Source organism: Silene latifolia, chromosome 7, assembly GCF_048544455.1.
Source record: "Silene latifolia isolate original U9 population chromosome 7, ASM4854445v1, whole genome shotgun sequence".
Taxonomy (NCBI): Eukaryota; Viridiplantae; Streptophyta; class Magnoliopsida; order Caryophyllales; family Caryophyllaceae; genus Silene; species Silene latifolia.
In genome coordinates, this window is record NC_133532.1 from 56,177,200 (window position 1) to 56,201,248 (window position 24,049).

At 37.0% G+C, this 24,049-nt stretch overlaps 2 protein-coding genes across 2 annotated transcripts; both read left to right on the forward strand.

Annotated features, from left to right (window-relative positions):
- On the forward strand, nt 1-4,294 carry LOC141590108 (protein FAR1-RELATED SEQUENCE 5-like). The gene is made up of 2 exons (XM_074410719.1): nt 1-154; nt 3,054-4,294. The coding sequence occupies exons 1-2, from the start codon at nt 1-3 to the stop codon at nt 4,292-4,294; spliced, it is 1,395 nt and encodes a 464-aa protein (XP_074266820.1).
- A 151-nt stretch (nt 4,295-4,445) lies between these two features.
- Nucleotides 4,446-5,319, forward strand: LOC141590109 (protein FAR1-RELATED SEQUENCE 9-like). The gene is made up of 2 exons (XM_074410720.1): nt 4,446-4,815; nt 4,904-5,319. Exons 1-2 carry the CDS (start codon nt 4,446-4,448, stop codon nt 5,317-5,319), a joined length of 786 nt encoding a protein of 261 aa, XP_074266821.1.
- The last annotated feature ends 18,730 nt before the right edge of the window (nt 5,320-24,049 follow it).

The window sequence follows — 24,049 nt, forward strand, 5'->3', positions numbered from 1 at the left end:
ATGCAATTTTGGCCCTTAACGTTAGCATTGCCCGTCACCTATCCCATTTGGAATCAGCTTGGTAGCCCGCCCTCTCTTGTTGTTCCAGCGTTTACAACGGCATCCGAGTTTGCTTTTAATGCTGATATACGAGTTTTCGATGAGAAGAGATCAAGTTGAGCGAAACCATAATGATGTGTGTCTGCGAAAAATTAGGACCTAACAATGATATAACATCAAGGGTGTAATACTACGTTTTTCTAAGTTTTGTTACTCAGCCGAATAAGGCTTACTCGGCCGAGTAATGCGTCGTGTGTTTCTGGTCAGGCTACAGTCAAGGAATACTCGACCGAGTATGGTAAAACTCTACTGAGTAAGGGATACTCGGCCGAGTATACTCTACACTCGACCGAGTATCCGGACTGACGGGAATTATTTCCGCGGTTTAATTAAAGACGATTAGAGTAATAAATTAAGATTTACTGTTTCACTTTTCACTTTTTACAAATCCTAAAACACTCTACGTGACTCTAATCACCTCTAATCTCTCCCAAGATCGTTGATTGTTCGTGACTCCTTGTTCATTCCTCTCTGGCGTCGATTGCGTCGGTAAGCCACTAGTCCTATAAGTTTTATCAGTTTGTCTTTTTAGGGTTTACCCAAGAATTGGAATTGGGGGATAAAAGGATGTTTTGCATGTTGTGATTGGATTGTATAATTGTTGTTAGGTGGAGATTTCATAGAAGAGCCGTTCTAGCTTTCTTGTTGACTCGTATCAAATTTGTGCTAAGGTAGGGTTTTCCCTACTCGGTTGATTGCCTATTTAATTTAAGATTGATGATTGTGATGTTTTGATTTAATTGATATGATGATATTGTTGTTGATTGTATTCTGGAGTATTAGACTTGAGATGGTTTGACTATGACTGCGAGGTGCGTCCTCGGCTGAGTAGAGTCACTTGCGGGAGTGGCTTCACGCCCTTAATTCACCCCGTGTGGAACCCACCACAAGAGGGGATGTGCACATTAAGAAACATGGGTTATCTCTCAATGTGATGAGCGGGGATTAGGTGGGCAAGGCTGCGGTCCCCCATTGGCAGTGAGGATTATCTGTTGCGGCAGTAATCTGGCAGGGCTACACACGTAAGTATGTAGTCAGTTATGAGATGTGATGGTGAGATGGAGATGATTGTGGAACAGTTGCTTTTGACATTATTGTATTTTGTCTTATTTTAATTATGCACTGAACTGACCCCATTGTTTTGTAAACCAGTGGTGATCCATTCGGGGATGGTGAGCAGATTGTGACAGGTGATGGTTGTCTTTAACTACGGGGAAGAGATGGGATGTCATCACTTCGAGTCTAGCTTCCGCTGTTACGAGTTTAGCTGTTTTGATTTCAGTTATTTTGAGATTTTTAAACATTTCCTTTGAGTTGGTTTTGAGACAATATTATCGTTAACTTTATGTACTTAAATAAATTTTTTGGGATGGTTACTTTTGATATACTAGCCTCGGGAAACCAAGATGGTAACAGTCTCTCATGCTAGGGTGGTCTTGGTAAGGCGCCTTGGTATGTGGGGGTGTTACAAAGTGGTATCAGAGAGACGATTCTGGAACCTAAAACCAATGAACCCAATGAACATAGGGAGTCTAAATAAAATGAACCCGGGTAGGAGTTGTTTGAAGCTACCGCAAAGCCTTGGGAGACATCCTAAGGCCGCAACATTGCCCTTACAACTTGGAGTCGGTCACGACGGCGTGTCAAGGGATCGTTATTTGTTGTATGCCTTTAAGTATATGTTGGATGAGGTATATTTTTGGGTTGAATGGAAGTGTTTGGAGTATATGTAATGTGATGTGAGGTGTGTTTATATGATCATGATGATTTTATGTTTGGTTTGTTGGTTGTAGTATGTGATTAAGGTCATGCGTGTGTATATATAAATATATAAAAAAATAAATATATATATATATAGGGTCGGGATCCAGTGAGAACCACCTATATAATGAGAACCGTGAGAACCACCTTAATCTAATACAAAAGTAGACGCGCGCGCAAAATCACCTACCCCTAAACATTCTAAACTCCGTCATTTATCCAATTTTCGTTACCTCTCATCATTCTTTCTCTCTCCTCGAATATCACCATCTTCACAACACCATTTTATGCGCACCATTGATCCTCAACTACTGATCCATCAATCTCTTCAACGATCTACCTATTCGACGCGTCCTTCATGAATGGAACCTTTTTATTCAAGGTAATATTTCGAAATTGTTGATTAATTTGTTGAATTTGAAAATTAGGGTTCGGTAATTTGAGAAATTGTTTAAATTGGTTGAAATCGTGATATTGTTGGCTCAGTTTTATGAATTAGTCAGGTTTTACAATCGCCAAATTATTAGCTACGTGCATCAAATTGTTGCTATGTGCGTCAAATTAGGGTTTATAGTTTGATCTGTTTGTAATTTTTCAATTAATCGATTAAAATTAGGGTTTATAGTTTGATTTGTTTGTAATTTTTCAATTAATCGATTAAAGTTGTTGAATTTGAGCAATTAGGGTTTCGTTATTTGAGAAATTAGGGTTCGGTAAAATTAGAAATTGCTTAAATTGGTTGAAATCGTGATATTGTTGGCTCAGTTTTATGAATTAGACAGGTTTTACAATCGTTAAACTATTAGCTACGTGCATCAAATTATTGCTATGTGCATCAAAATTTATAAATTTAGTTTTAGTAATAATTCCGTGATATGATTTTATTGTCAGATATTTAATTTTAAGTCGTCGTTATTGCAGCAATGACATTCTTAGTTCAATGGGGTCGCGTAGTTCTTCTAATGTCATTACAAATGACATTACAAATGAAGGACAGATGGTTGAAGTTATTGCATCTCAATCCATATCATAAATATCTGCCCTTAACATTGATGTTCCTGAAATCGTACAAGGTACAATTCTGTTGAACTGTTGAATGATCAGATACTGTTCTATATAACCGTGTTGTTGTATACTTGACTTCTCCAGTAAATATAAATCTTAACTCTACTTTAATTTCATCACATTTGCAGATGACGTAGTAGACGAGACAGAGTTAATAGAGGAGGTAGAGGTAATAGAGGATGCAGAGGAGGAGGAGGAGGAGGAGGAGGAGGCGTCCGGTTCAAGCAACATGAATCGGATTTTTGGTTGTCCTACCCATCTCAAGCCTGTTATTGGTATGGTGTTTGATACACTTGAACTCGGTATTGCCTTTTATGAAGCATATGGAAAAGAATGTGGGTTTGTGACTAGAAAAGGCTCACAAAAGAATAAACATGGTGTCACAACACATAAAACTTGTTTGTGTAATAAGGCTGGAGAATGTGAAGCCAAAGGCAAAAACTACCGTAGGCAAAGGACTAGGGTAGGTTGCCTTGCTAGGATTAACTTTAAACGAATTGCTAACGGTAAATACCAAATTTATGGTTTTGTTGAAGGGCATAATCATATGCCAGCTACACCATTAACAATGGTACATCTGACGCAAACGAGAGAATTGAATATAGTTCATAAAAAAATGATAGTTGACAACTCAAAGGTTAACAAAGGTCCAGTTATGACCTATAGGATGTTTAAGGAGTATGTCAGAGGTTATCAGAATGTGGGTGCTTCATTGGAAGACTTTAAGAACTTTTCAAGGGATATCAAAAAGTTCTTGTCAGAAGGGGATGCTCAAATGCTTATTGAGCATTTTATGAAAATAAAAAGAATGGGTCCATCCTTTTACTTTGACTTTGAGGTAGATGAGAAAGGTAGATTGTCACATGTTTTCTGGGCTGACTCTATTAGTATAAAAAATTATTTGTTATTTGGGGACATGACATCCTTTGACACTACCTTTAGGAAAAATAAGTATAGAATGATATTCGCCCCTTTCACAGGGGTGGATCATCATAAGAGATGTGTGACCTTTGGGGCTGGGCTTCTTATTAATGAGAGCAAGGAGTCATTTGCTTGGTTATTTACGAGATTCCTAGAAGCTATGGGGGGTCGTTATCCTATGTGTATAATAACTGACGAAGATTTGGGGATAGAAGGAGGACTTAAGAAAGTCTTTAAAGATAAAGTGCAACATAGATATTGCATGTGGCACATATTGAAGAAGTTGCCAGAGAAGGTAGGGCCTGTGATATGTAGAGAAACTGAGTTTTTGAAAGAGATAAACTCATTTGTTTGGGGCGAAGATGTGGAGCCTGCTGAATTTGAGGAAAGATGGACAACCATTGTGGAAGCTCATGGGTTGTCGGCTTCAGGAAAAGTATGGCATTAGACAATTTTGGATTCCAGCTTACTTTCGTGACTTTTTCTTAGGAGGGTTGATGAGAACCACCTCGAGGTCCGAGTCAGAAAATCATTTTTTTAGCAATTTCACTAATCCAAATTTGACCCTTGTTGAATTTTGGATGCGCTTTGAGAGTGCAATGGATACACAACGATGGGCTCAATCAAAACTGATTGCACAATCTAAGTACTCGTTTCCTGACTTGGCTACTCCTCTAGACCTAGAAAAGCATGCAGCGGAAACCTACACTCCGAGAATTTTCGAGGAGTTCAAAGTGGAAATAAAAACAACATGCTTTACATGTGCCATTGGGGACAAAGAAAAATATAAGAATCATGCAATTCTCTACATAGATGTCAAGGATCGTGAGAGAAAGAAAGACTATAAGGAGGGTTATAAGACAGCTGAAGTGAAACTAGTATGCAATTGCAAGAAATTTGAACGACATGGAATACTTTGTCGACATATTCTCTGTGTCCTTAAAGATTATGGTTTTGAGAAAATTCCAAGTGAATACCTACTTAATAGGTGGAGCAAACTAGCAACCTGCCAGCCAATCTTCAATTCGATGGGCGCTTGCTTAACTTACGATTGCAGATCGATCGATGCACAAAAGAACAAACCGATCAATTGTGGTCGAAATGTTCACTTGTGTATCACTAGTTGAACAGAGTCCTGTTAATTGTGATGAGTTACTAAACATTTTACGCGGGTTCAAGGAAAGGGTACTTGCAGAAACAACAAGTAGTGTCGCTGATGATGGTCGTAATAGTAGTATTGGAAAGAAAATGGAGAAAAATGCGGAAATTGGAATGCTCTTGGGTACAAGTGTGCCTAGCGAAATTACAATTTTGCCTCCAAGACAATGCAAAAACAAAGGCTCGGGAAAAGGAATGATTTCACAAAGAGAAAGAGCGGGGGAAGTCAATAAGAAACCACTCAGAAGATGCAAGGCTTGTGGGCAGATGGCGAACCACGACAGCAGGAATTGTGACCGACCAAAGGATCACTGACAAATAGTCGAGTAAGTGATGTCTCTTATTAGCGCAAGTTTTCTATTTTTACCATTTTTGTTTCCCTCTAATTTTTATCTTTGCTGACATTTGCTTTCTTATGTGTGAGATTGAAGTTTTTTGCGAGGAATTGGACTTGTGCAGTGGAATTTTTGAGCATCATTTGAGAAGTCAACACTTGTTTTTAGGATTATTTTTTTCATTTACAGTTGTATGGTAATAAATGTAACGGGAGTCTTCCGGATTTTTAAATTGTATATTTGAGAAGATGAAATTGTGATTCGATTTAAGAATAGAAAACATGTGTTTCCCTTAGCAATTATGGCATGCACATACGAGATCATTTTATGCACGTATGACGTCATTTTATGCACATGTGATAATTGTTTCTCCAAATTTGGTAATTAAAAAGCTGAAACATGTGATCATTTTATGCCAGCAATAAAATGTGATTAGTTGAATCATCATTGTGTACGACAAGTCGTTTAATATCATGCACATAAAAGGTTATTCCATGCACATGAATTTCATCTGTGATACATGTGTTTCCCTTAGCAATTATGGCATGTACATACGAGCTCATTTTATGCACGTACGAGGTCATTTTATGCACATGTGATAATTGTTTCTCCAAATTTGGTAATTAAAAAGCTGAAACATGTGATCATTTTATGCCAGCAATAAAATGTGATTAGTTGAATCATCATCGTGTACGACAAGTCGTTTAATATCATGCACATACAAGGTTATTCCATGCACATAGAAGGTTATTTTATGCACAGATAACCCAAATGGGATAATCCCCATGAGATGGGTTAATTCCCATTACAACACTTGTTTTTAGGATTATTTCAAGTCTCAAGACTTAAATGTGGGTTTTAATTCTCATTTCAAGTCTCGAAACTTAAATGTGAGTGATTATTGAAGAAGTCGGGCCAATCCTATCAGCACTTTAGGCACGGCCCAGCACGGCACGCTCAAAGTACATAGGAGTTGGTTTAAAGTTGAAGAATTAGTCAGGCACGCTCAAGCACGACACGACGCTCAAGCACGACACAGGCCATGACCGAGCATAGCCTAGGCGATCTCTAAATAATGCAAGTAATTTTGTTTTGAAAAATTTCATGCATGTAGAAGGCTGTTCCATACACATATAACGCCTTCTCATGCATGTAAATATACACATATAACGCCTTCTCATGTAACAACACTCTGACAAATGGGGTAATTCTCATTACAAGTCTCATTAAAAAAGACCATAATCTAGTGACATAACTGTGCCCCACACATTAAAAAAGGTTGTTCCATACACATATAACGCCTCCTCAGGCACGCTCAAGTCTCGTTAAACGGACCCGAAAGTCGACAAATTACATGCACGTAGAAAGGTATTTCATACACATACAACGCCTTCTCATGCACGTAGGAGGGCCTTTCATACATGCAAAAGTTACTTGGAGTACCTACACATGAAACCTACAAATTTACTCCACCTACAAACTAATGCCTGCCCAAATCAAAGAATCAACAAAAGACAATGAGAAGGTTCTCTGCCACTCACGTTTGCTAAGCACGCAAACTATCACCATATTCATGCAAAAATAACACCTAGTTATAATCCTACAAAAAAAAGGTAAGGAAATATTGTTACGTTTAAAGTCACTTGACATCAATATTGAAAGTCTTGCAGTTAAAAGATTGGGAAATAATAGAAACAAAATTAGATAAAGCATTCGGAAGATATTGTTATTACCGTTCTCTTGTTTTCCTCCCATCTGATAAGATCTACAATCAAACTCTCACCATATTCATCCAAATTCTGCATATATATTTGACAACAATATTGAAAGTGTTGCAATAAAATATGCCGCATAATATTTGACTAATATAACTTGGTTTAGACATCATTACCTCGTAACAAGTCTGATCGGACCATAGTGATTGACAACTTAAGTTTTCTAGAAACTTCAGCAAATAGACTCCGCAATAATACCTTTTGAAATAAGGAAATTTGTTAAACGCTTTAAAATGGTGTGTAACCCATCGAAAATATTAAAACGAGTAGAGTATAATTTAAACATGTAAGGTACCCATTCTTTTGTCGAGGCACATCCACAATCACAAACGGAAAACTGTTTATCTGCAACAGCTTTTGTATCCTGGAAAGTCTCTTGCAATAATCCCCAAAGCAGGAAATAACTACAAAAAGCCAAAAAAAGAAAAACACAATAATATAAAAGCGAAGGAAAACCAACACAAACTTGAGGTAACAAACCCCTAAGACATACGGATATAATCATACCATTTCAACTAAAAATTTACATCTTGTGTCAGGACGCCTAGGCAAGCTTGAGTCAAGTATAAATTTGGTCTTTTTAACAAAGTCAGACACGCAAGCAAACCAATGTTGACGGTCGACACAGTAAGGGAAGAAAGCCTGCAAAAACGCACATAGGGAAATGAAAAAGTGACGGGATAATTACCAGTTTGACGGGATAATATACAAACATGTTAGACAGGATAATTAATTAACTTCTTTCTTGGGCAAGTAGTAAATTCCGTCAATATAATAAAATAAAAAAGTGACGGGATAATTACCAGTTTAGCTTTGGTTAGACTTTTGGGCAAGTACTGAAACTTAATGTACTGACTTTGAAAACTGTCAATTACCATATCCATGATCCATTTTCCTTCAAACAAAGTCGACATTCCTTCTTGGGTTACTTGCAACCATGGAGTGTCTACAACAATGTCACTAATAATGCACATATTGTAATGAGATGCACACAGAACAACAAAGTGGATAAAAACAACTCAAAAAGATGCTATATGGTCAGTGATAACTTACTCCTTATTTGCCACATTTGTCCTAATAAAATTCATCAAGTGTTCATCTGTATAGGGCAAGTCTCGTGGAACTTCATTCCTGGGGAGAGAAAGGAAAAACACAGAACAATTACATAACCATAGCACACTTTTAATAAACCAGGAGTCATCATATATTAATGAGAAGCATTGTTGGTAAAAGATTTCTGATTACCGAATCTCACAGCCATTCTTGTAAGCCTTTGCTTTAGACGTCACTTGATCTTTCACGATGTTGTCTTTCCAAGTCAAAATTTCATTGCAAACCCTCACAATGTAACGCTTCACATCAGTTCTCTGAACAATAATATAAAGTGAAATCAACAGCAGAACCTACATATCTAATACACATACCACCATATCTAATACACATACAAGGCTGATTCATGAAAGAACAAAGCTAATACATGCATGTTGATGGCTTCTGGCGTCAGGAAATATAGAAACACCAACTAAAAATTTGACTTAAATAATGGAGACTTACGTCCTTGAGTAGCTTTAAAGTATACCGACACTTATTCCCATTGTACGTCTCCATATGTCGCATCATGTAAATTCCAGTATCACGCTTGACAGAGAAACTTTTATTTGGAGCATACTCTTTGGCTACTACAAAATATGTAGCATGCAGCTTTGGAATCATGGAAGAAAGCTTTGCACTTAACTGTTTCTTCTGTTAGACAAAAGACAATGCCAAGCAAATAAGTTCGTTATATAAGAATTAAATCAAACATTTAACATACTTATTGCCAAACGGTGTGAAAACATACCACATATTGAACATTGACATTAAAATCTACACACCCTAGATCACACGGGTGTATAACTTCATACAAGTTATGATCAATATCAAAACAATGAAGAAGTGGGCTGGGTGCAACAACAGGGAATAAAACCTGTCAAACAATGATTAGTTGGATTTGTATATTATTTAATTATGCATTTTGAAAACTTTTAAAATATTAAACAACTTACCAATTTCACGTCTCTATAGTTGATATCCAATGAGGCTATCTGTTGTTTCAAATAGGTGACCCGTATTAGAGAATAAAAAGGTACAAGTTGATAACTTAGACCAACAAAATTTAAATATCAAACTTACATCAGTTGTTTCAGTGAGAAAGAGACGGGAAATTGATCTACGATCTCTTAACCTGTTTCCATTACTCAGATAATCACACCACACATTGATCACGTCGATGTTAACGCTACCACCAAATAGCAAGGTCTTCATATCATATTGTGTAAGAATCTTGCCGCCACGGCTGAACAGAACCTCGCTACAAAAATAAAACCTTAGTGTTATAGAAAGAAAATATAATACATATACCGAATAAGAAAAAAATAAAAGCAAAATTAATAGACTAATACATACCCTTCATCTAAGTCAGCAGCAAATGCATAGTCACCCATCAGTTTTTCAGACTGACTCAAGGCATCCATCACGTTCACATTTCGTATGAAAAAAGGTGAACGAAAAACGTCAGGTAACTCAACTTTTCTCTTACACTTCCGAGTCTGGGAGGGGACGGTTGGGGACAGTTCTACAAGCGGAGAAGAAGGCATAATTGGAGATTCATTCAATGACAGTTGTGACGAGATAAGTATTGGTGATGCAGGGGATGGATTGGAAGGTGCAGCTGATGTGCTTGCACGGGGAGGGGAATGAATAGAAGGTGCAGCGGAAGTGCTTCCACGGGGAGGGGATGGGATTGAAGGTGTAGCTGACGTTGTTGCACGGGGAGGGGATGGAATGACAGGTGCAGTTGACGTGCTCGTATGGGGAACATCACACATATCACCAGACCTCTGTGCTTCGCGGAACTCTTGAGATGTATATAACGCATCCTCACCGTGAAAGAGACTGAAAGATGGTCCCTCCATGAGTTCCTTGTCCATCTTTTCCTTCGTAACTTGGTGTTCTTTAAATGCCTCACCATCATGGTTATATGCACTATTTAGAATCCCCTCTAAATCAGCCAAGATGTTGGAATCGTTGTAAAACTCATCAGAGTCCATATAATCCACATACTTCTTCCCCTCCTCCACTTTACCCTCATCCTTTCTCTCCTCTTCCTCTATTTCATGGTCATCTTTCTCCTTGACCTTCTCAAATTTATCCTCCACTTTACCCTCATCGTTTCTCTCATCTTCCTCCATTTCATGGTCATCTTTCTCCTCATCCTTTCTCTCCTCTTCTTCCATCTCAGATTCTTCTTTACTTTGCTGCGAAAGTGAAAACCCTTCAAATAACGAATCTGCCAAAGTCGACATTTTGGTAACAGCTTCCATACCAGGAACCACAAACTTTGCTTGTATGATTGCCTTTGAGAATGCACCATAAGTGTCTGCAAGAGTAACAACAGTCCCCACTAAAAACTTGATACAATCTGTTGTTTTCTTATCAACGGGACCTCCTTCTTCAGTATCCTTAACCTTTCCCTTTCCCTTTGTCGTCACTCCAGCATCCTCAACATTTTCCTTTCCCTTTGTCGTCACTGCATCATCAACCCGTTTGTCAGTTTCAGACACGGGTGCTTTATAAACAAATCTGTCTTCTACACGCCCCTCTCCAAAACCATTTGCCTCATGTTTTTCCATCTTCACCCTCTCTCTGATACGTTCGTCAGACCAATTGGCTAACAAAGGGAAAGATCGAACGACCGTTCTTGTCTTGAAAATGACTCTATCCAAGTAGATAAGACAAAAAATGAGAATTGGTCCCTTAAAGGACGTACCAGGGTCTTTAGCTGCTGCCTTTTTCCAGGAAATGACATTTTCGATCATGTTGACTCGTGTAAACTTGCACCAATTAAATTTAGGTACATCAGACAGATCGGACAGGCAGCTTAATATACGAGTGCTGGGATAATCACTAGCTACCCCCATCAACAGAACAGAAGCAATATATACAAGAAAATTCCTCTTAAAATCATCTCCAGCATCCCGCTGCTCAATCATCTTCTCTAGTAAAACCTTCTTGGTAATATCTGTGGTACTAAATTGCTCCTTAAATCTCCGGACAGCCTCTAAATAACCCTCTTCTTTACAGTACCTCCCAACTGGATTAATATCTAATGGCCCCATAATAATTCCCGTGACAAGGTAGACATACTCATCTATGATAGTCAAATCCCCATTCATCAACTTACAAGTGAATGGATTGAAAGACTCCACAATCCATCTAACCAAATGGCCATGGATTTCTTCCGACTGAAGTTTTAATAGCTCTCCAAAACCCATGCTCTGAATAGCTTCAATTTGCTTCTGAGACGGGTTCGACTTGATAAAATTAATTATCAAAGAAGGACTCATCCTAGTTACCAGCGTATCATAATCTTTACCACACTTCCTATGTGGACTTCCTTTCCTACTAGCAATGCTGCTAGCATCTTTCTTATCAGTAACAGTGGACACTCTCCTTTTCTTGGTAGATGGCTCTTCAACATCTTTCGGTAAGACATCCTCATCAACTGGTCTTTTAGTACGAGGACTCACTCGACGCGGAACAACTGTTTCTGTTTTAGTAGCTTCCTTGTCAGCTGTTTCTAGTTTAGAAGCTTACTTGTCAATCAAGCTTTACGTTTTAGTAGCTTCGTTGTCAACTGTTTCTGATATGACATCCCCATCATCTGTCAAATGTTAAACAACATTAATTAGGTGATATACAGAAGTTTTTAGTGACGTAATGTTTCAGCATTTCACCTAAAATGAGAAATTTTAGCATTAATGCATCAAATAGCATAGCAACATATGTAAAATTTTAATGCACATATAGTGCTTTGTCATACATGTAGAAGACTATTTAATGCACATACTATGCTTTTTCATTCATGTAGAAGGTTGTTTTAATAAAGACACCCTACAGGAGTCGAGTGAACACTTTTTTGGGGACGGGATTAAATGTTGAATGCCGGGTATCCTAAAACGGGACGGGAAAGGGTTGACGGTTGGATTAGGCGGACCGCTACCGTGGATCCGCCTAATCCAACCCTCAACCCTTTCCCTTATTTTTTATACATGTAGAAGACTGTTTAATGCACATACTCTACATTGTCATGCACATACACAATTGTTTAATAAACATATGTTGCCGGGTATCCTAAAACGGGACGAGAAAGGGTTGAGGGTTGGATTAGGCGGACCGCTACCGCGGATCCGCCTAATCCAACCCTCAACCCTTTCCCTTCTCACATTATCGGCCGCGAGACCAAAAGACACCCTAGAGGGGATGAGTGAACCCTTTTTTGGGGACGGGATTTAAAGTAGGGGGCCGGGTATCCTAAAACGAGACGGGAAAGAGTTGAGGGTTGGATTAAGCGGACCGCTACCGCGGATCCACCTAATCCAACCCTCAACCCTTTCCCTTCTCACATTATCGGCCGCGAGAACAAAAGACACCCTAGAGGGGATGAGTGAACCCTTTTTTGGGGACGGAATTTAAAGTAGGGAGCCGGGTATCCGAAAACGGGACGGGAAAGGGTTAGGGTTGGATTAGGCGGACCGCTGCCGCGGATCCGCCTAATCCAACCCTCAACCCTTTCCCTTCTCACATTATCGGCCGCGAGACCAAAAGACACCCTACAGGGGATGATTAAACCCTTTTTTGGGGACGGGATTTAAAGTAGGGGGTCGGGTATCCTAAAACGAGACGAGAAAGGGTTGAGGGTTGGATTAGACGGACCGCTACCACGGATCCGCCTAATCCAACCCTCAACCCTTTCCCTTCTCACATTATTGGCCGCGAGACCAAAAGACACCCTAGAGGGGATGAGTGAACCCTTTCTTGGGGACGGGATTTAAAGTAGGGGTCCGGGTATCCTAAAACGGAACGTGAAAGGGTTGAGGGTTGGATTAGGCGGACCGTTACCGCGGATCCGCCTAATCCAACCCTCAACCCTTTCCCTTCTCACATTATCGGCCACGAGACCAAAAGACACCCTAAAGGGGATGAGTGAATCCTTTTTTGGGGATGGGCTTTAAAGAAGGGGGCCGGGTATCCGAAAATAGGACGGGAAAGGGTTGAGGGTTGGATTAGGTGGACCGCTACCACGGATCCGCCTAATCCAACCCTCAACCCTTTCCCTTCTCACATTATCGGCCGCGAGACCAAAAGACACCCTAGAGAGAATGAGTGAACCCTTTTTTGGGGACGGGATTTAAAGTAGGGGACCGGGTATCCTAAAACAGGACGGGAAAGGGTTGAGGGTTGGATTAGGCGGACCGCTACCACGGATACGCCTAATCCAACCCTCAACCCTTTCCCTTCTCACATTATCGGCCGCGAGACCAAAATACACCCTAGAGGGGATGAGTGAACCCTTTTTTGGGGACGGGATTTAAAGTAGGGGGCCGGGTATCCTAAAACGGGACGGGAAAGGGTTGAGGGTTAGATTAGGCGGACCACTACCGCGGATCCGCCTAATCCAACCCTCAACCCTTTCCCTTCTCACATTATCGGCCGCGAGACCAAAAGACACCCTAGAAGGGATGAGTGAACCCTTTTTTGGGGACGGGATTTAAAGTAGGGGGCAGGGTATCCTAAAACGGGACGGGAAAGGGTTGAGGTTTGGATTAGGCGGACCGCTACCGCGGATCCGCCTAATCCAACCCTCAACCCTTTCCCTTCTCACATTATTGGCCGCGAGACCAAAAGACACCCTAGAGAGGATGAGTGAACCCTTTTTTGGGGACGGGATTTAAAGTAGGGGGCCGGGTGTCCTAAAACGGGACGGGAATGGGTTGAGGATTGGATTAGGCGGACCGCTACCGCGGATCCGCCTAATCCAACCCTCAACCCTTTCCCTTCTCACATTATCGGCCACGAGACCAAAAGACACCCTAGAGGGGATGAGTGAACCCTTTTTTGGGGACGGGATTTAAAGTTGGGAGCCGGGTATCCTAAAACGGGACGGGAAAGGGTTGAGGGTTGGATTAGGCGGACCGCGGATCCGCCTAATCCAACCCTCAACCCTTTCCCTTATTTTTCAGACATGTGGAAGACTGTTTAATGCATATACTCTGCTTTGTCATGCATGTACACGGTTGTTTAATAAACATATGTTGCCGGGTATCCTAAAATGGGACGGGAAAGGGTTGAGGGCTTGATTAGGCGGATCCGCGGTTACCCTCAACCCTTTCCCTTATTCCTCATTGTAAGGTGAGGTTGCATTTTGTGAGGCTGTCAAAGTTAATGTTGATTAGTTCATGCAGGTGTAGGGTTGTTTAATGTACATATATTTTTCTTTCATGCATGTGCAACACTACGTCATGTACTGATAAGGAATTTTGTTTTCATGAATGTGCAAGAGTAAACTGATTTTCTTACTCAAATTGCTTGGGTCAACAGAATCAGTTGTTGCAGCTTTCGATTTTGCTGGAAAATAATCATTGACTGACCGACCTCCTTTTAGTAGAACTTTTTTCTTGGTTGCAACACTCTTTCGCCCATATCTATCAATCATTTGAGGGATATTGTAAAGACAGTTGAAAGACAAACTATTGTACAAATCACATGTTTATAATGAAGGTAGATTGCAGCATTTCACAGTTAATTATGTTGCAAAACAATGGTGAAAAGCATAATACAACTTGATGAATACAGATGAAAACTAAGTAAAATTGGGAAATGAAAGAACATAAGCTGTGAAAGTCAAACCAAAAATATAAAATATATATATATGTATATGTATATATATATATATATATATATATATATATATATATATATATATATATATATATATGTATATATATATATATAGGTATATATATATATACGTATATATATATATATACGTATATATATATATACGTATATATATATATATACGTATATATATATACGTATATATATATATACGTATATATATATATACGTATATATATATATATACGTATATATATATATACGTATATATATATATATATATGTCAAACCAACATTCATAACAACTTCTACAATCCAAAATGCCAAAACTAATTACATAATTATTAGTAAAGCCTGACAAAAAGGAACATTTAAACCTTAACGTTCAATACCCTAAGTGGCCTAAGTACAAATACAGTACGTTGGCCAGAAAGTTGTACAAACTTATGATAGACCTACGTCAAATCAACGACTTCAACATAAGAGAACCTTCGACGAGCTAGTAAGGGTGTTGCTATTACTTTCGCTTCTTCATGTGACAGAGGTGGCATATCCCGCAACATCTCATATTCTCATCAACTTGCTTAATTTGACTGTCATTAAGTGGATTGAGATGGGTGTTCTGAAAAACATTTCTTCGTTGGTGAACATGCATGACGAATTTGGCTGCCATATTACCCGTCATAAAACACTTGCATCTTTTGGAAATTAGTCTACCACGACTACGCACTATCTTCACGCCATTAATGTCATTAAATCGCAAAGTTTGCAGGTAAGCTATCAGAACACCAGGTGAATACGGGAAGAAAAGAAAGAGTTTAGCCCACAATTTGCAGACATTGGCCATGCTTGCCCTATCAGAGTATTTATCAAGGTGATTGAAGATTTCTAACACAAGATTTGGATCAGTTAAGACATCATTTCTTGATTGATTGCGACGATCAGTGAACTCCACTTTGGTAACTTGACCAAGGTAAGTCAAAGAGTCAGTTTTCTCTTTGACATAATGTTGGATAAAAAGTTCTTGTTCTACTTCCTCGCGATTGACTACCCAACCTTTGCACCAATTTTCCATTTTTTAATGTTTCTGTATGCAGAATTGAAAAGAAGGAATACTTTTAAATGGAGAAAATATGTAAAAATTTACTTAACTCAGTATAATAGTTACTAACGTTAGTAGCTTTACTCACAGCGCATATGCTACTTAGTATGCATTGTTTGAACTTGAGATTTTAACAATTTCAGTAGAAAATCAACAACAAACATCAACAACGACATGGGGAATCAGGGTTTGATTATTGCGTAATTAGGTTAATTAGCGAAAATGTGAACAACAAGACTACAAATCTAAGAATCTGCCATATAAGGACAATGAATTAGCGTAATTAGCAAAAAATTTGGAAGTTCACTCCCTAATTTCATGATTTCAACTAATGTACTTAGTTTCTTAACTTCCCCAACCCTCATTTCCAAGTTTCCCCAATCTAATTCACCAAAACCCTAATTTAACAAACATAATTCATTATTCCGACTGTAACACATTAATGAAGGCGTAAATTCAACTAATATGATCGACAAATTTAAAAATTACAAAGACAGAAACACTGAAACCCTAATTTCGCAAAATCAGTCCCTAATTTCATGATTTCAACTAATGTACGTAGTTGCTTAACTTCCCCAACCCCCATTTTCAAGTTTCCCCAATCTAATTTACGAAAACCCTAATTTGACAAACATAATTCATAATTCCGACTATAACAAATTAATGAAGGCTTAAATTCAACTAATTTAGTCGACATAAAAATTACAAAGACAGAAACACAGAAACCCTAATTTCGCTAAAAATTAATCATGAATATCGGAAGTTTACCTCGTTGAATAACCAGGATCTGTTGGTGGAAAAAGCGTCGAAGATTTTGATCGGCGAGGAACTTGATCGGAATATTTGTGACGCTCGAAAATGGAGGAAGGATCTAGAACGAGGTTTTCGAAGAGAGAGAAAGGGATATGAGTGAAAAGGGGAATTTGTGAAATGAAAATAATGGACGGGTTTGGGGGGAAGCGTTAGTTACAATGTTTTGTTCAATTATAAGTGGTTCTCATGGTTCTCATTATCTTGTTGGTTCTCATAGGATCTCAAATCTATATATATATATATATATATATATATATATATATATATATATATATATATATATATATATATGAATTTATTATAAGTCCCTTATATTATTTGAGTTCATAAGTCTTTACTAGAGCCCTTGGATCATCCAATATGGATGGTAGAGATTGAAACCAAAAAACACCATTAACACTAATTTATCACTCTCTCTCTCCTACTCACTTTAATTAATCACTAACAACATAATTAAACACTAATTCACTATATATATATTTCACTCACCCACTTCTCGCTAACCTCACACATTTTACTACTCTCCCCTTTCAAAACCCCAAAAAATCAAAAAGCTAAAAAAATCAAAAACCAAAAAAATGCAAATAAATCATAAACCCAGAAAATCCAAATAAATCAAAAACCCAAAAAATCGAAGTAAATCAAAAACCCAAATTAATCACTTACTTTTCTCTTCCTCCACTCACCACCACCGTCCACCACCTACCACCGCCACCCTCACCACCACGGCCATCGCCACCGTCGCCCACCACCACCACGCTTAGATTTTCAAATTTTGTTTTTTTTTTCAGATTTAGTACTATAATGAAGTAAATTTTTTTTGGGTCGGTTTTTTGGTGATGGTTATGTTGTCTTTTTTTTTCTACAATGTTCTTTAAATTTGTACATTTTTTTACTAGATCTATACATGAAGACAAGGAAGATTTAGTTTTTTTTAGAATTAATACCTCTTTTTAGTAGATCTACACATGAATATGAGAAAAATTTATTATTAATTTTTGTTTTTTTGTTGCTGTTGTTGGTGGTGGTGGTGATGGTGGTGATATAATTTGTGGCTATTATTGGTGTTGTTGGTCATGATGGTATTATTTGTTGATTTTAATCTTCTAATAAAATTAAAGATACACTTATCTGTATAGACTAAAGTTATATTTATGTTCATTAAAGTTACACTTATCTCTATTAAAATTACACTTATGTCCATTAAAGTTACATTTATCTGTATGGACTAAAATTACACTTATCTCCATTAAAGTTACACTTATCTGTATGGACTAAAATTACACTTATCTCCATTAAAATTACACTTATCTCCATTAAAGTTACATTTATCTGTATGGACTAAAATTACACTTATCTCCATTAAAATTACATTTATTTCCATTAAAGTTACATTTATCTGTATGGACTAAAGTTACACTTATCTCCATTAAAATTACACTTATCTCCATTTCTGTATGGACTAAAATTACACTTATCTCCATTAAAATTACAACTATCTGTATGGACTAAAATTACACTTATCTCCATTAAAATTATACTTATCTTCATTAAAGTTACACTTATCTGTATGGACTAAAATTACATTTATCTCCATTAAAATTACACTTATCTCCATTAAAGTTACATTTATCTGTATGGACTAAAATTACACTTATCTCCATTAAACTTACACTTATCGTCTCCATTAAAGTTACACGATTTTGGACTAAAGTTACACGATATTGGACTAAACTTACACATTTTTTGACAAATTTAAACAAAAGTTAGACAATTAATTTATTTTGAGTCGTTGATAGTATGCAGTTTTAATTATTTTATGAGTGTAACTTTAATTCATTGAGAATATAATTTTAGTCCTTGTGAGCATAACATTAGTCATGTTAACTCATTCTTTAGTCCTTGAGAGCATATCATTAGTCATGTTAAGTCATTCTTTTTATTAAAAAATTTTTGAATTGAGACAAAAATTACACAATTAATTTATTTGAGTCATTGATAGTGTGTAGTTTTAATCATTTTAGTCCTTGACAGTCCACTAAGGTGTAACTTTAGTCCACTAGAGTGTAACTTTAGTCCATAATGGTGTAAATTTAGTTCACAAAAAAAAAAGTATAACTTTAACTTAACAAAATGTAACTTTAATAGAGATAAGTGTAATTTTAATTCATTGAGGGTGTAACTTTAGTCTTTGACAGTCCACTAATGTGTAACTATAGTCCACTGGAGTATAACTTTAGTCCATGATAGTGTAACTTTAGTTCACAAAAAAAAGTGTAACTTTAATAGAGATAATGTAACTTTAATATAAAAAAGTGTAACTTTAATAGAAATAATTGTAACTTTAATAGAAATAAGTGTAACTTTAACTTTACTAGAATTTTGAAATCAACAAAAAAAAAGTAAAAAATGAGATTTGAAAAATCAAATCTGAAAAATGGTAAAACAAATCAAAGGTCTAAAAAAATAACAAGATGATATTTTAAATATATCTAAGATTAAATTTTTTAAATTATATGCTAAGATTAAAATAAAAAGATATCATAAAATATAAACAAATCAAAAGTTAACAAAAACAACAAGACAATAATTTAAATCATATAATTTTAGATCTAATAATAAAAATGAGATCTCACAAAAAAAAAATGAGATCTCACAAAAACTATTTCATAATTAATAGATTTAATATTAAAATCAAAATATAATTTATAAGAACACCAAAACCGAAAAACAAAACAACAAAAAACAAACGGATCTGGGAAAAAAACGGATCTTCAATAAAACGACAACCACGACAACAGTCCACCTCACCTCGAGCCACCGAAAACCCAAAACAAAAAACCGGTCCAAGCCAACAACAACCACCGTCCATTTAAAAAAAAACAAATTTGAGAAGAAGAAAAAAAAAAGAGGAGATCTTTATAAGAGCAACAAAACCGAAAAACAATAAAAAAAAACGGATCTTGAAAAAAACGACAGCACTCCACCTCACCTCGAGCCACCGAAAACACAAAACAAAAAAAACCGGTACACGCCATAAACCACCGTCCATTTAAAAAAACGATTTGAGAAGAAAAAAAAGGGGAGATCTTTACAGGAACACCAAAAACCGAAAAAAAAAACGGATCTTGAAAAAACCGGGAAGTGGCGGGGTAATGGTGCTTAAGAGGAGAAAGGAGATGGTAGGGTGCGTGGCAGGCAATGGCGGTTATGGGAGGGTGGCGCTGGGGTAGGGGCGGTGATGGAGGGAAGTGGATATTTGGGTTTTTTCTTTTGTGTTTCATATTTGGGGTTTTTTTTTGTGTTTTATAATTGGTTTTTTTTTTGTATTTGTGGGAGATGCGAGAGATGTGGGATAGAGAAATGGAGATCATGATAGAAATGAGAGAAAAGAGGAAGGGATATTAATTAGATGAAGGGGTGTGTTAATTAGATGTGGAGATGTTTATAATTTGTAAAAGTATCAAAGAGAGTGTAGTTAAACATCTTTTTTGCCTTTCAATCTCAGCCACCCATATTCAAGATCTAAGGCCTTGTAATGGAACTTATGTACTCACACTTAAGAGGTAGACTCTCATGATCCCATTAATATATATATATATATGTGTGTGTGTGTGTGTGTGTGTGTGTGTGTGTGTGTGTGTGTGTGTGTGTGTGTGTGTGTGTGTGTGTGTGTGTGTGTGTGTGTGTGTGTGTGTGTGTATGAATGTTGTGTTTAATTTACATGTGGGTATGATAAAAGTTCACCTATGTACTGATTTTTAGAAGTATTGAGTTGTTATTGTTTGACTTATTCATGTTCAAGTTGTTTTGTTTAGAAAAATTGATTTGTATGAAGACCGATTATGGAAGGGCTGTCTTAAAACTGTCATAAGCCGTGTTATAGAAATGATATTTCCGTTATTCCAATTTAAGGTGATAGCTTGTCTTCTTATGATTCTAGCGACAGGTTACACGCCCAAAATGACCAAGTAACGAGTGAGATATGACAGTTTTACGAAAACCGGACGTTGCTGAGAACTGTGCCGGAACTCGGCCAAGTAGGGCCTACTCCGATGAGTAACTTTCATATTCGGCCGAGTAACCCATATTCGGCCGAGTTATCTTTCTGTGATAATTTTGTTCAGCTTCTGGAGTCGAGAACTCGGCCGAGTAGGTATAGTTACTCGACCGAGTACGTCATGTACTCGACCGAGTACCTCTTTAGGCGGTTGTTTTGAGTCGACGGCTACGTTCTTACATATGTTTTGAGTCATAGGTTATGTGCACATGTATGTTTTGGGTGTTAAAGCATTCTTTTACATATGTGACGGTCTTAATATGTAAGTTATCAGATACTATGATGTGGAGGATGCCGGTTATGAAGGATATTTGTTGGGTAGGGAAGACATGAGTATACGATATTGTGATGGATAGTGGAAAGAATAAGCGAAGTTGACGAGTTATTGAGATAAGGAGCACATTGTGTGAGCTATGGTAAGTGAATTAGTCTTGGCTTAAGTGGTATAGTGATGACTGTATATGGCCGGGTGATGATGAGAGTTCGAGGAATATGAGAACGAAAAGTTTGAATTGAGGGATGTGATTATGGTAATTTGGGTTATATAGTGATTTCTAGAGAGAAATGATTATGACAATGTTGGGTGAGGAGATGCGTAATGGAAAGTTGTAAAAAAAAAATTGTAAAGGACTGGTGTCTAGTCACCTTAGATCGAGGGATGCCTCAATGTGGAATTGTATGTAGTAGTCCTTATGGAGATTTGTATTACTCGAAAGTGAGCCTAGTGTATAATCATTTGGGAGGTCCCGGGATGAAGTGAATCTTGGTTTTCTAGAATTATTAAAAGAAGATGTAATCAATTAAGGAGAAATCATTGAGTGAGTGGATCTATCGGTGGGGAGTATGAGTGAGAAGTATGATGAGAGGGATTGTTGATAAGAAATGAATGAAAAATAATGACATAGGCTAATATAATTTGATTTTTGGAAGTAATGGGAAGAGAAGGATGTGGGTAAGTTGATTGAACGTTCACAAGAATTAAGGGTAAGAAAGTAAGGAATCATGGAATTGTGTGATACTACCATGAGGGTGTGAGTTAATGGAGTATATATATAAATTGCAGGACGATTTGTTAGTCATGAGTTTTGAGGAATTAAAGGAGTAGGAAGTTGGTAGAGTATTTGCATGGCATGAGACGATGGTGGTGAGCTAGGTGACGATATAATTAAAGATAAAAATTCGAATAGTTGTTGAGGTAATTTTTTTTGATGATTTGATGTTCGTTATTTGGGATGATAATCAAAGAGATGGAATGAATTGTTATATTTAGAGGTGATGGTAAACGAGTAGTTACGTGAAAAATGATGGTGTCGTAGTATTGTTACTAGTAGTTAAGGATGATGTTAAATAGGGAAGTTAGCCGGTCTAAAGAGGATTTTGTGGAGGCCTGATTGGTATGTATGGTTGTGAGGAAGTATAAGATGTGGATATAGGAGGTGTTTCCAAGTAGTTGGGTACTTATGATATGGTTACGTCTGTTGGGTGGTGATAATTGTGCGGATGGGAGGATATGATATGAAGGGCATCCGAGTTAAGCTCGGGTGAGAGATATCCATTATCAAGTGGTAACTTATGTGATCAGGATTGGCTAGTTAGATGCGATTATGGGTCCATAATGTGTGTAAGTGTGTTGAACCATATAGAATATATGTTTATGTTTTGATGATGTCAAGAGTACTTTACTTTTTATATACTCGTTGCGCGTAATTGTTTGTTTAGTCTCTTCAGATTAGACTCACTAATTGTCAAGCTGAAAGTATTGTGATAAGAGTATACAAGATCAAGCTCTCTATTATGGATCAAGATTAGTGGAAGAATTATTCAAGCTATATGAGAAGATGAAGTTCATCTAAAGATTAATCAAGCTTGAATGAAGAAGTAGCCTACACTCGAAGATCTCCTAAGAAGATTAGAATAGCGTAGGTGATTATCTCGTAATGGTAACATAAGAATGAATTTCTTATAGTGGTAAAGTTATAGCTTGACAGCTATAACATTACTTGTGAAAGAGCTCAATGTTATAGCTCTTCTACTATAACATTGAGATGCTGAGTTTATATTACACAACTTAAGATGTTATCAAAATTGTTTTTGAAAAATGTTTTTGTTTCTTTTAAATGTTTTAGCAAACGTATTTATTTTAAAAGGAAGTCCTTATTTATATAGAGTTTGGTTTTATTTTCAAACCTATGGTTAGTAATTATGTTGGATCAACTTATTAGTTGAGTCATATTACTAATTAGGATTTTAACATGGCATACTCTTAAACCCTAAAATCTAACCTAATATCAAGCTAGGATTTCCACGAATCACGGGGCATACACTACGCCAAATAAGACATCCAATAACGGTCAAATAATGCAAATTACCGTTTTTAAATAGAAACACGGGACCGCTATTATAACGACGGTTGTTAGATATATACAACGGTTGTACAAATAACAAGCGACCGTTATATAACATCAAGAACCGTTGTTAAATCTTTAGAATGGTATCAAATCCGTTGTCGTAGTTTACTATTGACAACGACTTATCGTTCCAAAACCGTTGTTAAATATTATATATGATAACGGTTCATTTCGTTATCTTATTTAATTGAATGTCAAAATTTAACAACGGCTTTATTGCGTGCAAAACCGTTGTAATATTGATCTGTTGACAACAGTATATAACCATTATCTATTTATATTGATGAAATTTTGTCAACGGTTATGCTTAAATAAACCGTTTTGAACTCGACAACGGTTATCGTTCGTTATCTTATATTTTTGGTGGTTTGAATGGGAGGGAAATATGTCAACGGTTATTTATCTAAATAAAACCTTTGTCAAATAATTGTTTGCAACGGGTTGTTTTTAACCGTTATCGTTTTTAATTTTTGTTTTTTAAAAAAAAATGATTTTAGCCTGTTCTAGCAAATTCTTTGAAATGCTATTTTTCAAGAAATAGCGTTTGTAGCATTTCTTTGAAATGCTAATTTTTCAGCTACTGCTGAAAAATAGCATTCCAGCAGTTGTGTAGTGCAAAAATTCAATCCTGTATCAAAATATTACATTCCGCAATCAATTAAACCCAATTTAAAAACAGTACAAACAAGATGATCAGCAACCAAAACACAACTGCTATAGAGAAAACAAAAGAAACCAATACACAATGGATCTATATAAACGCACTCGTACATAAAGCATGAGAAAACTATTGAGACCTCGCTAATGAAACAACATAACTGGCCCACATATTT